Source organism: Carcharodon carcharias, chromosome 1 (assembly GCF_017639515.1).
Source record: "Carcharodon carcharias isolate sCarCar2 chromosome 1, sCarCar2.pri, whole genome shotgun sequence".
Classification (NCBI taxonomy): domain Eukaryota; kingdom Metazoa; phylum Chordata; class Chondrichthyes; order Lamniformes; family Lamnidae; genus Carcharodon; species Carcharodon carcharias.
Window position 1 is genome coordinate 194,374,096 of NC_054467.1, and position 17,988 is coordinate 194,392,083.

The 17,988-nt window shown below is 41.1% G+C and overlaps 1 protein-coding gene across 3 annotated transcripts in view; it reads right to left on the reverse strand.

Moving 5' to 3' along the window:
- The window catches only part of pik3c3 (phosphatidylinositol 3-kinase, catalytic subunit type 3), a 125,219-nt gene that overhangs the window by 17,653 nt on the left and 89,578 nt on the right, over positions 1-17,988 (reverse strand). For all 3 annotated transcript variants that reach the window (XM_041196592.1, XM_041196583.1, XM_041196600.1), the window contains 3 exons: positions 15,606-15,675; positions 8,755-8,819; positions 1,456-1,540 (listed from right to left, as the gene is read on the reverse strand). In XM_041196592.1, coding sequence (XP_041052526.1) covers positions 1,456-1,540; positions 8,755-8,819; positions 15,606-15,675 — 220 coding nt within the window. The remainder of the gene's footprint in view (positions 1-1,455; positions 1,541-8,754; positions 8,820-15,605; positions 15,676-17,988) is intronic.

Sequence of the window (17,988 nt, forward strand, 5' to 3'; positions counted from 1 at the left end):
GGCAACAGTGTGTACCAGCTACAAGATGCACTGCAGGAACTCACCAAGGCTTCCTAGACAGCGCTTTCCAAACCCATGACTGCTACCATGTAGAAGGACAAGGGCAGCATATGCATGGGAACACCCCCACCTGGAAGTTCCCCACCAAGCCACACACCATTCTGACTTGGAAATATATCGCCGTTCCTTCACTGCTGCTGGGTCAAAATCCTGGAACTACGTCCCTAACTGCACAATGGGTGTACCCACACCACATAGACTGCATAGGCTCAAGGAGGCAGCTCACCACCACCTTCTCAAGGGCAATGAGGGATGGGCAATAAATGCTGGCCTAGCCAGTGACGCCCGTATCCCATGAATGAATGAAAAAAAAAATAAATTCAAGATCATCCAAATCTCTGCTGCCTGTGTCCTTACTTGCACCAAATTCCATTCGCCTGTCACCCTTTTGCTTGCTGACTGACAACGGCATCCAGCGACATCATGATTTTAAAAACTCTCACCCTTATTTTCAAATCAGTCCTTGGCCTGTGCCTCTCCCTATCTAAGAAATCTCCTGTAGGTTAACAATCCTCAAAGATATTTGCGCTCTTAATTCTGGCCTCTTAAACAACACCAATTTTAAATGCTCCACCACTGTGACCATACCTTCCATTGCCTAGGATTATTTCCTCCCTAACTTCTCCACCTCTCTATCTCACTTTTCTCCTTTAAGACGCTCCTTAAAAACTTCCTCTTGGACCAAGCTTTTGGCCATTGCTCTAATATCATCTTGTGTGGCTTTGTATCAAATTTTGCTTTAGAATGCTCCTGTGAAGTGTGTGGGTTGTTCTATTATGTTAAAGGAACTTTATACATACAAACTGCTGTTGTCAAGGTCAAATCATTTAAGAATGATGATCTCAAAGCTGATTTCTGGGAATGTTACTATTTACATCTTCTAGTATAAAAATATTCATTAAAAGCAGAAAGCATTTGTGGCTAATCAATTTCCTTTCCATGCTGTCACATTCTTTTTAAATGTCTTGTGTGTGCACATCTTAAATTTTGTCGTGGCTTCTATGTGACATGATATCAAATGCTTATTGGATATCAATGTAGATACCTATGTATACATACAACATCCAATGTCTTTATCTCTCATTTCTTCAAAAGGATTTTATGCAAAATACAAACAAGGAGTAGTAGGCCATTTCTGCCCCGAGCCTGCTCGGCCATTCAATAAGATCATGGCTGATCTGATAGTAACCTGAAATATATACATCCAGTTTATATTCTATTGAAAGAGTTATACTATGGTACTATACTATATAGTACTATACTATAGTACTGCTAGGTATGAGTTTTAGACCCAGCCTATAGTACAGAATCAAAGATCTTTCCTTTCCTACAAATTACCACAACCAAGATAAGTCTATAAGAATAATTAGTTTTTTGTTCACCATGTTTACTTACCACAGCTTTTAACGTATGTGTCCATAACTTCAGCACTGATACCAGAAGGCCCTTTTTCATTGGGTGCATGTTTTCTGAAAAAGTTCTAGAAAATGTACAATTGAAGGTATTATGTTACAAGGATTTCTCGTGTTATTTTTGGATTAGGAGTTAATTTTCTTTCTCCTCCAAAATTAGAGATATTTGGAACTGTATTTTCATAAAAGGTACTTTAGTATTTGGATTCCTTAGTACAAAATTAGCATGGTCAGTTAATAACGTAAAGTTGATCGAAAGTTGCTTCAGCCTTTGACCTGACCTGCTTCTAGCATAGGCAATGAAAACTAGAGATATAGCAATGCACTTCCCTCATAAATGATGCTCTGCAATCCAAGCATGAATGGTTCGTGACATGATATAAAATCTAAGTTAATAAAATAAAATTATATTTCAAGGGTTAAAATCTAGTTAAAAATGTAATTACATTGTGAATCGGTATGCAAGCATTATACATGTCAGTTTATATTTGTAAATGCAAGTTTATGCTAGTCACAATTTTCAATAGTAACTTGTACTGTATTCAGGTTTATAAATATAATGATTTGTTAAATGAGTACCTTAAAATGGAAAATAAATTCTGTCAAAGAATATATATTTTCTAGTTCACTATATACTTACAAAATGGTAACACTGGCATTCTAGGAACATTTAGAAATTTTTGGTGAAATGGTTTTGGAACAGCAATGATGTATTAGTTGTGAATTTGAAAATGATCTGGTAAGTTTATTTCCAAGATTTTCTTCACCTCTTTGACTTTTGAAAGTTACACAGAAACAGCATTACTTGACACTTTAGTGAAAGGGAAATTGTGTTTGACTAATTTACTGGAGCTCTTTGAGGAAATAAAAAGCAACATGAAAAAGTGGAACGTTTTGAGGTAACATACTTGATTTCCAAAAGACATTTGATAAGGTGCGACATCAAAAGGCCACTAAACAAAATAAGAGCTCACTGTGTAGGATGTAACATGTTAGAACTGACAGAGGATTGGTCAGCTAACAGGAAGCAAAGAGTAGGGATGAATGGGTCATTTGAGTTGGCAAGCTGTAACTAGTGGAGTGCCAGAGGGATCAGTGCTAGGGCCTCAACTATTTACAATCTATATCAATGACTTGGATGAAGCGACCAAACGTATGGTTGCTAATTTCTTCCTTATATTCGTTCATGGGATGTGGGCGTCGCTAGCTAGGCCAGCATTTATTACCTGCCCCTAGGGCAGGATTTTCCGATTGTTGGGCAGGCCCAGGAGTGGCCGTGAAACAGATCGCTGCCCGCAATCGGCCCCTGACTGTGATTTCACGCTGCCTGGCTCAGCGTTGCCGGTGTGGGGGTGGGAGGAGCGTGAGCGTTAAAGTCTGCGCATGGGCAGGGGATCGCGCACTGAAAGCACCCTGAGGGCACAGAGCTGCCTCAGGGAGCTGAAGAATTGTGCATATGAAATTAAAGATTTTAAAAATGATAGAAACATGTTCCCACATGTTTCTAGTCACATGTACAGGAGCATGTTAAAAATGATGTTTCAAAATTTTTGTTGCTTTTTTATTCACTGTTGGAAACCTCATCCCGACCGTGGATGAGGTTTCGTAAAAAATGCAAAGGCCTCTTGGCCGATTCACCCGCCTGCCAACCAAGCGGTTCAAGGGGTAGCAAAAAGGATATAAATTAATTGATTAAGGGCCTTAATAGGCCTCTTGTCAGCAGGTGGGCTGCTAATTCTTGTACAGCTCGCTGGCCAAAATATCGCCGCTGACCGAAATACGGCGAAACTGCGCGATGATGTTGGGACGCTCAGTCAATGTCACTGCGCATGATTTTACACAGAATCGGGTCGGGTGTGCGCCCGCCCGTGGGATGTAAAGTCCTGCCCCTAATTTCTCTTGGAGGAGGTAGTATGCTGCCCTCTTGAACTGCTGCAGCCCATATGTTATTGGAACACCAGTGTTGTTAGGTAGCATCAAGATTTTGACCCAGCAACAGGGAAGAAACAGTGATATAGTTCCAAATTAGCTGGTGTGTGACTTGGAGGGTAACTGGCAGATAATGGTGTTCCCATGTATCTGCTGCTCTTGTCCTTTCAGACGGCAGAGGTCTCGGGTTTGGAAGGTGCTGCTGAAGGAGCTTTGAGAGTTGCTGCAGTGCATCTTGTAGATGTTACACAATGTTGCCATTGTGTGTTAATGGTGGAGGGGGTGAATGTTGAAGGTGGTGGATGGGGTGCCAATCAAGTGGGCTGCTTCATCACAGATGATGTAGAGCTTCTTGAGTATTCTTGGAGCTGCACTCATCCAGGCAAGTGGAGAGTATTCCTTCACACTCCTGAACTGTGCTTCGTAGATAGTGGACAGGGCTTTGGAAAGTCAGGATATCAGTTACTCGTCGCAGAATTCCCAACTGCTGACCTGTTCTTATAGCTGTAATTCTTAAACCAGTTCAGTTTCTGGTCAATTCCCCAGGATGTTGATAGTGGGGGATTCAGCAATGGTAATGGCATTGAATATCAAGGTTAGATGGTTAGATTCTCTCTCACTGGAGATGGTCGTTTCCTGGTAGAGGCAAATGTTACTTGCCACTTATCAGCCCGTTATCAGCCCGAGTCTGGACATTGTCAAGGTCTTGCTGCATATGGACATGGACTACTTCAGTATCTGAGGAGTCACGAATGGTGCTGAACATTGTGCAATCATCTGTGAACTTCTCCACTTTTGACCTCAGGATGGAAGGAAGGTCATTGATGAAAAAGCTGAAGGTGGTTGGGCCTCAGACACTACCTCAAGGAGTTCCTGCAGAGATATTCTGGGGCTGAGATGATGGACCTCCAACAACCACAACCATCTTTCTTTGTGCAAATATGACTTCCCCGATTCACATTGACTTCAGTTTTGCTAGAATTCATTGATGCCACACTCATGCTGCCTTGATGTCAAGGGCAGTCACTCTCACTCCACCTGCTGAGTTCAGCTCTTTCGTCCATGTTTGGATCAAGGCTATAATGAGGTCAAGAGCTGAGTGACCCTGGTGAAATTCAAACTGAGTGTCAGTGAGAAGGTTATTGCTGACTAAGTGCCACTTGATAGTGCTGCTGACGACACCATCCACCACTTTGCTGGTGATTGAGAATAGAATTTGCTGAAGACACACAGATAGATAGGAAGAGGGCTTAAGGAGTCCGCAAAGATAGGTTAAGTGAGTGGGCAAAAATTTGGCAGATCAAATGTGAAACTGTCCACTTTGGCAGGAAGAAGTAGTGAAGTTTTGTTACAGTTCTAAAGGATGTCATTTTAAAATATTCGTTCCTGTGATGTAGGCGTTGCTGGCTAGGCCAGCATTTATTGCCCATCCCTAATTGCTCTTGTTTAGAGGGAATTTCAGAGTCATCCACATTGCTGTGGGTCTGGAGTCACACATAGGCCAAACCAGGTAAAGACAGCAGGATTTCCTTCCCTAAAGGAAGTGAACCAGGTGGGTTTTTACAACAATCAGCAATGGTTTCATGGCCGTCATCAGGCTTTTAATTATAGATTTTTTAGTGAACTCAAATTTTACCATCTGTTGTAGTGGGATTTGAACCCAGGTCCCCAGACCATTATTACAATTCTTCCTGGTTCTCCGGAATACTAGTCCAGTGACAATACCACTATACTGCCACCTCCCCCATCTGGAGTACTGTGTACAGTTTTGGTTTTCTTAAAAAAGGGCATAATTACATTAGAAGTTCAGAGAAGGCTCGCTTCACTGAATCCTGGGATGAGGGGATTATCTTATCTTAAAGGTGGACACGTTGATCTTGCATCCATTAGAAGATCATTAGTTTGTGGAATTCTCCACAGAGAGCAGTGAAGATAGGGTCACTGAATATTTTTAAGGCTGAATTAGATAGATTCCTGATTGACATGGGAGTCAAAGGGTAGAGGGGATAGACAGGAAAGTGGAAGTGAGGCCACAGTCACAATAGCCATGATCCTGTCAAAAGACAGTAGGGTCAAGGAGCTGTATGGCCTACTCCTGCTTGTAATTCTTGTAGTAAAAAGAGCCATAGAAAAGTTACGGCACAGAAAGAGATCATTAAGCCCATTGTTTCTGCACCAGCCAAAAAGCAATAAAAAAAAACTAGCCGCCCATTCTAATCCCATATTCTAGCAACTGGTTCATAGCCTTGCAGGTTTCAGCACTTCAGTTGCAGATCCAGGCACCTTTTCAGTTGAGGGTTTCTGCCTCCAGCACCGAAACAGCAGTGAATTCTAGACACCCACTACCCTCTGGGTGAAGAAATGTTTCCTCATGTCCTTTTGCCAATCACCTTAAATCTGTGCCCCCGGTAACTGATCTCTCTGCTAGGGGAAAACAGGTCTTTCCTGTCTATTCTATCTAGGCTCCTCAATCTCGTACACCTCAATTAAATCACCCCTTAGCATCCTCTGTTCTCAGGAAAACACCCCTAGCCTATCAATCTTTCCTCATAGCTGCAATTTTCAAGCAACTATGTCCTTCCTGTAATAAGGCAACCAGAACTGTACACAAAATTCTAGTTGTGGCCTCAGCAGCATTTTATATAGATCCAGGATAACCTCCTTACTTCTGCATTCTATACCTCGTCAGATAAAGGAAAGCGTTCCAAATGCTTTCTTTACCACCTTATCCACCTATCTCCTGCCACCTGGGACCTGTGGACATGCACTCCAAGATCTTCCGTTTCCTCTGCTCCTCTCAATATCCTCCCCTTTGTTGTGTATTCCCTAGCTTTGTTTGCGTCCCTCCCCACCCCCTCCAACTCCAAATGCATTACCTCACAATTTTCTGGATTGAATTCCATTTGCCACTTTCCTGCCTACTTGAACAAACAATCGATATCATTCTAGAGTTGACAGCTATCCTTTTCACTATCAACTACAGGACCAATACTTGTGTCATCTGCAAATTTCCCAATTATGCCTCTCACAGTTAAGCCCGAATCATTAATATATACAATGAACAGCAAGGACACAATGCAGAGCCCTGTGAAACGTCACTGGAAACTGCTTTCCATTCACAAAAACATCCATCGACAATTACCCTTTGTTTCCTGTCGCTGAGCCAATTTTGGATCCAACTCACCACATTCACCTGTATCCCATGGGCTTTTACTTTTGTGACCAGTCTGCCAAGTGTGGCCTTGTGAAATGCCTTACTAAAATCCAAGACGACAACATCCACTGCACTACCCTCATCAATTCTCATCATTACTTCCTCAAAAAATTCGATTAAATTAGTAAGACATGACCTTCCCCTAACAAAACCATGGTGACTATCCATGATTAATCTGTTCCTTTTTAAGTGACAGTTTATCCTGTCTCTCTGAATTGATTCCAATAATTTGCTCATCACAGGAGTAGGAGTGACCACCTATAATTATTTGGCCTATTCTTCGCACCCTTTTTAAGCAATGGTACAACGTTCGCAAACCTCTGATCCTCTGGTACTTTGCCTGTATCTAGTGAGGATTAGAAAATGATCCTCAGAGCATCTGCTATTTCCTCCCTGGCTTCCTTTAACAGCCTGGAATACAGTCTGTTGATCCAGGTGATTCATCCACCTTCAAGGATGACAGTCCTCTCTCATTATGCTTATTGTATCTAATATTTCACAATTTTCTTCTTTAACTAGAATGTCTGTAACATTTCTCTTCTTTGTGAAGACTGAGACAAAATACTCATTAAGAACCCCGCCCACATCTTATGCAACCATGCTTAAGTTACCTTGTGTTTCTTTGGTAGGCCCTACCCTAAAATTGAGCTTTTTTTAAACAAAAAAGCAATTCCTAGGGCAAAGCTATGTACAAAACTGGCACTCAACTTATGCTATTTTTTGAAGGTCGGGGATGAGGGGGAAGAAAGGAAAAGAACATAAAATGCTCTTTCCACATAAAGGGGGCTCTCTGCAAACTAAACTTCGCTAAAACCAATAGGTAACACATCGATGTACAGATGCAAAAATAAATATATTTAAAGCTGTGATAGGTTAGTTTCCTCATGAATAAGAAGTTGAGAGAAGCTATTCAATAGTTTTTTCTTATTCATTCATGGAATGTGGGCACCATTGGTTAGGCCAGCATTTATTGCCCACCCCTAAATGCCCTCAGTAGGCTGTGCTGAGCTGCCTCGTTGAATCGCCGAAGTTCACGTGGTGTAGGTACATCCACAGTACTGTCAGAGAGGGTGTTCCAGGATTCTGACCCAGCGACAGTGAAGGAATGGCAATATATTTCCAAGTCAAGATGGTGAGTGGCTTTTTAAAAATTATTTGCTTACAAGATGTGGGCATTGTTGGTTAGGCTGGCCTTCTTGAACCGCTGCAGTCCCTGTGGCGTAGGTACACCCACAATGCTGTTAGGAGGGAGTTATAGGATTTTAACCAAGGATTTTGGAGGGGAACTTCCAGGTGGTTGTGTTCCCATGTATCTGCTGTCCTTGCCCTTCTAGTTTGGAGCGGACATGGGTTTGGAAGGTGCTGTCTGAGGGGTCTTAGTAAGTTGCTGCAGTGCCTCTTGTAGATGGCACACACAGCTGCCACTGTGTGTCGGTGGTGGAGGGAGTGAATGTTTGTGGATGGGGCTGCTTTGTTCTGGATGGTGTCTAGCTTCTTGAGTTTTGTTGGAGCTGCACTCATCCAAGCAAGTGATGAGTATTTCAGGAAAGTTGAGAGCATCTGGCAGGTAAGTGTTCATTGACAGTCAAAATATTTATCTTGACTACAGAAACTCAAGAGTTTAAGTGGCACCAAAATTCTGTCGTGTTCTAAGATGCGTAAGCGTCACAGACCTAAAGACTAAATATATTAAGAGAATTCTTTCCTCATCTCATTTCAAATTCTAGGGAAAAGTACAAATTTAAATAGAATCCAACCGGGTTTAAGCAGCTTGGGTACATGAGCTGACCCATGGACTGGAATGCAGTCAATACAGAAGGTTTAGGTATGGTGTCACTGGTGAAATCTGAGACAAGTTGAGGTAGATCTGTTACAGCAGAAAATTTTCCTAGATCTGTTTATTCTGCATTCAAAAGTTATAAAAAATTTGAAGGTGCTGTTATGGGATGTAGGCAAATATTAAGATATTCAAATATTGCACTAATGAGTGGAGTGTCACAACTTGGTCTAAATGAAAACGTTTTTTAGGCAACATATGGTATGAAGCTATCACCTGAAATTCAAATGTTGTTTCTCTTGCTTGTGAAAAGATAGCAGAGGTAGAACAGAGATCATTACATGTTAAGCCATTTATTTTACCTGTATACTTCCTTCTGTCGCCAATACTTCAGCAACAGGCACAGACTGAATAAACTGCATGAAGCCTGAAAAAGAGTTAAAACATTATTGTAAAATAAAAAATGAGGCAGACATATTGCTATACTGCAATAACAAGGAAACTAACCATACTCATTCAACACACAGTCTCAATTTGGGTGTTTAACAACCAAGGTCAATATATTAATTTATTAATACAAAGCAGTTTTGACTAAGCATTAACACACAGTAACCAGAGACTCAGGTCAGAATCTTGCTCCTCAGCGCACTAAAGTGAGTTAAGATTTCTGGCAAGCATCTCAAGATCATTTGAAACAGGCAGGCCCTTCATCATTTGGGCTTCAGTTTAGGTGAAAGCATCACATCATTTTAGCACAAAAACAAGTTTTAAAAATACCTAGCATTCTAGATTCACTTGAGAGCTTTTTAAAACGTAAAATGAAATCATGTGCAAGAATATGCTAATACTCAATACAAATAAACCACACACAAGTGAGTACAGAAATAGGAGGATAAGCAGATGAATACAGTTAGAAAGATGGTGCAGGGGGAAGGGCTTTAAATTGCTGGGATATTGGGGCCAGCTCTGGGGGGAGATGGGACTTGTACAGGTCAGAGGGGATGTACCTTAATGGAGCCAGGATCAATTTCTTTCTGGGCTGATTTGCTAGTGCAGCTGAGAAGGATTTAAACTAACTTGCCAAGGGGGTGGGAACCAAGAGGTAATATCAGAGAGGAATGCCAAGGTGCACAGAATACTGGGAGAGATAAATAGCAGAAGAATAGGAAATAGTAAAGTACTAGGTGGATTCAGATTTAAGGGAGAAAGTAAAAAAAATGCATTATGTGACACGCAGAATGTGGTAAATAAGATTGGTGAGTTGCAGGTGCAGTGTGCCATGTGGAAATATGATGTTGAAGCTATAATAGGGTCGTGGCTCAAAGAACAGCAGGACTGGGTATTAAATATCCCTGTGTGTTTTAAGGAAAGATAGGAGAGGAAGAAACGTGGAGGGATGGCAGTATTGATTAAGGAGAACATTGCAGTTCTGGTGAAAGAGGATGTACCAGAGGAGTCAAGGGCAGAATCTATTTGGTTAGAGGTAAGGAACAAAAAAGGTGCAATTGCTTGGTGTAGATCATAGGCCACCAACTAGTGAGAAAGATGTAGATGAACAAATTTGCAAGGAAATTACAGAAAGATAAAAGAATTATATAGTTATAAGGGGGACTTTAACTATATGAATATAGACTGGGAAAGCAGTAGTGCAATGGGGTGGGGGGAGGGGGGGGGGGGCAAGAATTCCTAGAGTGTGTTCAGGAAAATTTTCCACAGCAGTATGTTTCCAGTCCAACAAGAAAAGATGCACTGCTAGGCCTGCTTCTTTGGAACGAGGTGGGCCAAGTGTCAGTAGGGAACATTTAAGGAACAGTGATCATTGCATCATAAGGTTTAAAATGGCTATGGAAAAGGACAAGGAACAAGTCAGGGAAAGAATAATTAACTGGGAGGAAAGCCAACTTCAATGGGGTAAGAATGGGTGTCTCAGTTCATTTTGGTTTGACTAGGGAATCACATGTCCCAACACATTATCAAGGTCCTCCCTGAGCTTAGTGTAAACAGATAGCATAGCTAAAATTGCCCACTCACATTGTTCTTGAAACGGAAGTTAGCAAAGCACAGCAACAATAAACCACATGTAGTTTTGCTCATTGCCATAAGAGCATTGATGGAATGGTGTGCTAGATTGGAAATTTACCAGCAGTATAACAGGGCTAAGTAGTTCACAAAAATTACACTTACAGTAACCACCAATCTAAGTTTTTTAGTCTTTCACTATCCCATTACGCTACGGTGCAGTTCTCAACATGCTTGCGTGAAACTTGCAAATAAGTCAACATCTTACATTTATATAGCACCTTTAGCATGGTAAAAAATCCCAAGGAACATCACGGGAGCATAATATGTCAAAAAATGAGGCTATGCAAAAGATAGAGATATTAAGTAACTAAAAGCTTGGTCAGCTAGGTAGCTTTTATTGGGCTCCTTAAAGAAGGACAGAGGGGGGAGACAGAGATGTGAGGAAGATATTCCAGACTTTAGTACCTGAAGGGAAGCAGTATTAGTGTTGGACAGTGGGGTACCTTTCCACTTATCATATCTAGCATATGTCTTAAACTAACCTTAGAAGAGAAACTCTTACTGCATTACTATGAGGCATTTCATTTTTCACCACTAATCCTTGTGGCTTCACTTCTAGTGTTCCAAATTCTAAGGTCACTTTGAAGAATGAATACAACTAATATTGCACTAATAGAATACTTATATTTAAGGATCAGCAACAGTGACCATGGCAAAGGAAAGAATAGAATAGGAATGGGAATGATGAAAAATATGTGATCAGAATTCATGTTCATTTCACAAAACAATAGTATTTTAGGAACTAAATGTTCAAGCTTTGTGCTCAAGCAAGGTTACACCAATGTAACTACACATGGTGCAAAAATGGCACAAAGACCCTTAAGGACCAAATATGTGGATTCCTAATAGCTTTTTAGTAAGGGTCATGCTTCTTCAGCCTTTCCTATTAAAACCTAGATCACAAACTGCATCTTATTAAAAAACTGCACTAAATTGACAGATATGTAGGTTAATACTATCACTGGCTATTTCTATTAAAATAATCTGTATAAACAACACTGGTTATGCAATAATTAAATGCGCTAATGGAGATACTGCAGCACCAGCAATGGCACGTGAGCACAACTAAAGGGTGAATAGTTTGAACCAATGAATTTACAATGGATTATAACAATGACAAATATTACTTCAAACCTTAGAGTTAAATAACTAATATTTTATGCCAATATTAAATGATATGTAATAAAGAGATCAATAATAAAGAAAAATAAGGAATCATCACCAGCCATCGTCCAATTATACAATAAAAGCAAAATACTGTCGATGCTGGAGATCTGAAATAAAAACAAAGTGCTAGAAAAACTCAGCAGGTCTGGTATCTGTGGAGAAAGAAAGTTAACGTTTTGAGTCCAATACGACTCTTCTTTGGAACTCAATTGTATCTTGTATTCTAAGCCTATTCCACTTGGTCCCAATTTCTAATCATGCTCAATGCCATGGAAAATTGACTAATATTAAAAAAAAAAGTCATCTACACATCCCGTCTATAAAACCTCTTCCTATGTGACACGTGTCTTACATTATAAATTCCTATGCTCACTTTCAGAGCGAGTTTCGACTAAATAAACACATCACCCTGTAATTCTTCAATCTTTCAGCATCATTTATGGCACAGGATATTTGGCCCATACAGTCTCTGTTGGCTCTCACTGGAGCAACCAATCAGTTCCATTTCTTTTCTATAAATTACTCAAAACTTTTTCCAAAAACTTAGAGATACAATTTTTAAAAATTCTGAACCAGATGCTCCAGGTTCGAGTACCACTCCATGAATTGTTGGCCAAAGGTAGTGCATTCATAACGTGGCAAGCAGTAGGAGGAGAGATTGCTGATTAGCCAAACGATGGGAAGGAATTGGAGCCTCTGCCATCACCATCCATAGCTCCAGGCTGTAAAGTGCACGTTGCCATAGCAAGTCCGATACTTCGGGGGACTGGTTGGTTCAGTTGAATGATCAGCAGATTTGAAACAAACTGGTGCCAATACCATGGGGTTCAATCCCTGTTCCAGCTCAGGTGGATTCAGGACCTGTTTCCTACGTGGTGTTGTGGGTTGGGCCTGTCTTTGGGCAGAGAACTGAAGAAAGTGATCTAAAAAAAAAATCTTGTTTAAAACTTTTGAAATTATTTAAGATATTTATTCAATTGGTTTGTACCTTTTAATGACTTAATTAAAGTTTTCACTGGATTGTCTCAGCCTTTTCCGCAATTCCAAGCTTAGACTTCATGGGCTGAATTTCTATTCTGGGATCAGGACTGAGACGTCAGGTGCATCTTCAGATTCTAACCTCACATCACATTGGTTCCTGATGCCCAACACAATTTTTAACGTGATCAATTAGTGGCCAGTTTGTGCACTAACTATTTAATTAAGGATAGCAGGCAGGGTCCTGAGACTGGAGGGTCAATAGGAGGCCATGCAGCACTGAAAGATTGGTGGTGATCCAGATATATGTAGAAGAAAAAGGACACCTCAAGATGAAGAACTTCTGAAGAGCTTATAAATTTTTAATTTCACAAAGGCCACCATTGTAGAGGAACGAGCTCTCCACAGGATGGCCAGCAGTCACAGGTTAGTGCTCTGCCCTTCCCCATTCCAGACTCTAGAAGGCCACTTCCATCCCTGGTCAGTGCTTCAACCTCAACAGGAGACCCGCACGCCAACTGGAGAATTCCAGTCAGCATCCGTAGAGTTGCCTTATTAGACCTTTTAATTAGACTAATGGACTACCTGCCAGCCATCAGAGAGAAATTGCAGGCCAGTCTGTCTTTGGTCTCTCGATTTCTCAGGCAAACAAATATTCTGCTCAATATCTTTGCCCAAATATTTTTGTTTTGTTTTTAACTGAATTATTTTTCAAACATTATTTTTTTTTAAATTATGGGATGTTGGCATCACCGCCAGCATTTATTGCCCAGAAGGCATTTTAAAAGTCAGCCACACTGCTGGGGGTCTGGTGTCACATGTAGGCAAGACCAGGGATGGATGGCTGATTTCCTTCCCAGAAGGACAATCTTTTTATTCATTCAAAGGGTGTGGGCTTCTCTGGCTGGGCCAACATTTATTACCCACCCCTAGTTGCTCTTGAGAAGGTGGTGGCAAGCTGCCTTCTTGAACTGCTGTAGTCCATGTGGTACACCCACAGTGCTGTTAGGAAGGGAGTTACAGGATTTTGACCCAGCTACAGTGAAGGAACGACAATATATTTCTAAGTCAGGATGGTGGGTAACTCGGAGGGCAACTTCCAGGTGATGGTGTTCCCATCTATCTGCTGCCCTTGTCCTCCTACATGATAATGGTCATGGGTTTGGAAGGTGCTGCCTAAGGAGCCTTGGTGAATTCCTGCAGTGCATCTTGTGGATGGTACACACTGCTGCTACTATGCGTCGATGGTGAAAGGAATGAATGTTTGTGGATGTGGTGCCAATCAAGTGGACTGCTTTGTCCTGGGTGATGTCCAGCTTCTTCAGTGTTGTGGGAGCTGCACTCATCCAGGAGTGGGGAGTATCCCATCAGACTCCTGACTTGCGCCTTGTGGACAGGGTTTAGGGAGTCAGGAGGTGAATTACTCGTTGCACGATTCCTAGTGTCTGACCTGCTATTGTAGCCACAGTATTTATATGGCTAGTCCATTCTGGTCAATGGTAACCCCCAGGATGTTGATAGTGGGGGATTCAGTAGTGGTAATGCCATTGAACATCAAGAGGCGATGGCTAGATTCTCTCTTGTTGGAGATGGTCATTGCCTGACACTTGTGTGGCGCAAATGTTGCTTGCCACTTGTCAGCCCAAGCTTGGATATTGTCTACGTCTTGTTGCATTTGGACATGGACATGAACATCCCCATTTCTGACCTTATGATGGAAGGAAGGTCATTGATGAAGGAGCTGGAGATGATTGGGCCAGGGCACTACCCTGAGGGACTAGTAATGATCAGAATCATTTAATTCCAGATTTTTATTGAATTCAAATTTCACCATCTGTTGTTGTGGGACTCGAACCCAGGTCCCAAGAACATTATCTTGGGTCACTGGAATACTACTCCATTGACAATACCACTATGCCACCGCCTCCCCTATGCTATGGGCTAATCAGGTTACCATCCATGCACCTTCTAAGAATGGTGGGGACTGTACCTACATCTGCATTTAGAATACAAATTGCACATTTGAAACAGTTATGCTGTAATTATAACTTCCCACCAGTGGTTGCATTGTAGCATCCCAGAATGAAATCCTCAGCTTTTATTACAGAACAGTCAATGAGTTCAATCAACTCTATTTCCCTGCTTCAAAAATTGCCAACTTCATCAAACTATAAATAATACAAGTCATCTCCATGGTGTTACACAGAAGACTCACTAAGTGGACTAACCAGGCCAAGAAGGTTAGATGAGAGGAAATAAATTGTGCAAGGCAGGATGAAAACCAAAGTCAGTGAAACTACCTCCCTGTACACAGGCCAGGAGGTGCTTTACCTTAACTTCAGGCTGGAGAAAATGAGAATGATCGAGAAGGTTAGTAAATACTGAAGTTAAGGGTTTAATGAACATTGCACATCATGTTACGCTCAACACTCAAAATGTTTAAGGTTTAAAACAGTTTTAAATCGTTCTGCTGGCCACTTAGTAAGATTGTATTGGTCACCATACTGCAAGGACAACCAGTTGCTTTGGTATAGATATGCATCCAGGCTGACAACATCAATGTACTGTGCATCAGCTGCTATTTTCAGATCTAATGTTAAGTGATATTTATTGTTGTGTACAGTCCTATTATAGCACCATCTACAGTTTTAACAGGTATCCCAGGTACATAATGCCAGATAACAGGAGTTTTCAATACATTTTGCAATGGAATGTTGAGCACCAAATGGATTTTAATATACAATTCATAAAAGCAAAGTATTACATAAAAATAAGGACACAATATATGAATTTGCAAAGGAAAAAGTAAACTAACTCTGGATAATCTACGCCGATTATTCTTCATTTTAAGTTTGCTTAATTTTAAGACTGCACTTTATTCTGACTCTCCATTCACGTCTGTATAGCAATTGCAATCAATCCCCTAAATATGATTCCAATAATTAGTTTACATGTATACATCACTAAATTAGGGAAAATATTTTACCATGTTTGGTACTGGTTGCCAACACCTTGTAGGGCGTCAATTTCAAATCAAGGTTTTCTTTCCGCAACAGCTGCAACAGAAGATTATACAAATTTAAATTACACTTAAAACTTATGACAGTACCTGGAACACTGAACACCACTATCTGTGACATACACGTTCAAGCATAAACGCCATCAATATTTGCCAATTATATCATTTTTCCTGTTTCAACCCAATATGCTTTGCCATATATAAGGCCCAGGATTTCTGGTGAGCCATTGGATCACCTGAGGTGAGATAGAGCAGGGCTTCCTTCTGCTGACTAACTTGGGTCCAATGAATATAAATATTTTAGGCAGTTTGATGTACTTCTGGGATGGGGTGATGAGATGGGTGGGAGGGGGAAAAATACAAACTGCAGAATTCCAAACAAGTCACTGAAAAAGAACAGAGCTCAGTCCTGTCCCAAATGCCCCATTCACCTAGATTGGGAAAAATTACCCATCAAAACCTTAAGAATTATGGAGACCTCGTTTCAACAAAACATGCATTTTTAAAAAAATTCCAACCAGCACCTTTTTCAAAATTAAATTTGATTAAATAAATGCAAATAACATCACAGAGAGTGGTAGAACCATAAGAATTACAAGAGGTTTATAGCACAAAAGATGTTTATTCAATCTGCACTGGCACCTTAAAGCAATCTAAAGCTAAATCAATCATACGGCCCTGCTTCGTCCTCTGATTCACATCTGCAGCTCCGTACATCATTACTCCACAATCAAAAGATAAAATAAACTGAACTTAGGAGTGGAGATTACCATGGATAGCAGCATGCACACAAGTATTTGATGATAACAGAAGTCCATCCACAGTACTATCAATATAAAACTAGTTTAGAAAATGGACAATGGTTAAGTATATAGTCTAGTATTATCCGTGGGTGGTTTTGCTCATCAGCCTACGTGAGCTTTTGAAATTATTGCCATTTTGTCAATCAACTATTTTAAAAAACAAAATAGTTTTTCAAGTCATTTTATTGCCTATTGAATTTTAACTGACAACTTCCAGCAATTTCAAAATCCAGCTTGGAGCAGTTAAAAGTTTGTCCACTTGCAAAGCTAACGTAGTTAATCAAAAAAATGCAAACGCTGGGATGGGAGAAAGGAAGAATTGGATAATAATATGTCTAATTACTTTAGATACATAAATGCTCAGCATAACAAAAACAAATGTGTCCTACTTGGGTCCAGTGGTTCACAGAATCATTATGGTACAAAGGGAGGCCATTTGGCACATCATGTCTGCACTAGTTCGCCAAATGAGCATATCACCTAGTGCTTGTACCTTCTCCTGTAACCCTGCAGATTGTTTCTTTTTAAATAATTAATTTCTTCTAGAATGCCTTGATTGAACCTGCCTTCACCATACTCTCAGGCAGTGTATTCTGGACCCTAACCACTCGCTGTGTGAAAAAGGTTTTTTTTTCACATCGCTTTGGCTTCTTTTGCCATTTATTTTAAATCAGTGCCCTTTCATTCTCAATCCTTTCACAAATGAGAACAGTTCCCCCCTATCTACTCTGTCCAGGCCCCTCATGATTTTGAGTACTTCCATCAAATCTCCTCTCAGCCTCTTTTCTCCAAGGAAAGGGAGTCCCAACTTCTCCAATATATCTTCATAACTGAAGCTGCTCATCCCTAAAACCATTCTTGTAAACCTCTTCTTCACTCCCTCCACATCCAGCCTAAAATGCAGCTCCCAGAAGTGTATGCAATATTCCAACTGAGGTCTAACTAGCTTATACAATATCTGTTACCACTTTGAAAAAGGTCAGCTAAACACGATTTTCCTTAATTACCTGCATCTGCCCGTGGGACTCTTAATTCTGTCCTGAATTATAGGATGGAATTTTCCCAGCATTGCAGTAGCAGTGGGTAAAATGGGAGCCTGAACCCCCGATGAAAATGGCGGGTTTCATGCCGTATTGTCCCGAACCCACCTCATTATTTATCCACTCCCGCAAAACACCCTGTTTTTATTGCGGGCGAACTCTCTTTCGCCTGCCCGCCATCACCGCACTGCTGCATCATGCCAGCTGCCATCTTTAAAAGGCAACCGCCAGCAAAATGCTCATTGCCACCAGCTCACAACCGCTGCCTGGGAGACATGGCCAGCAAAGCAAAAACAACTGCAAATTACACTTCAACGACAGGTCCCTCAAGCAACTGCTGGATGCCGTGGAGGCCCGCCAGCATGTGCTCCACCCCAGCTCTGGCTGTAGGGTAGGCAGCAAAGTCACCAACCCGGCTCAGGAGGCAGTGGCAGCAGTGGTCAGTGCAAACGCCCTGCAGAAGACGACAGCCACCCAGTTCGCAAAAGGATGAATGATCTCCTCCGC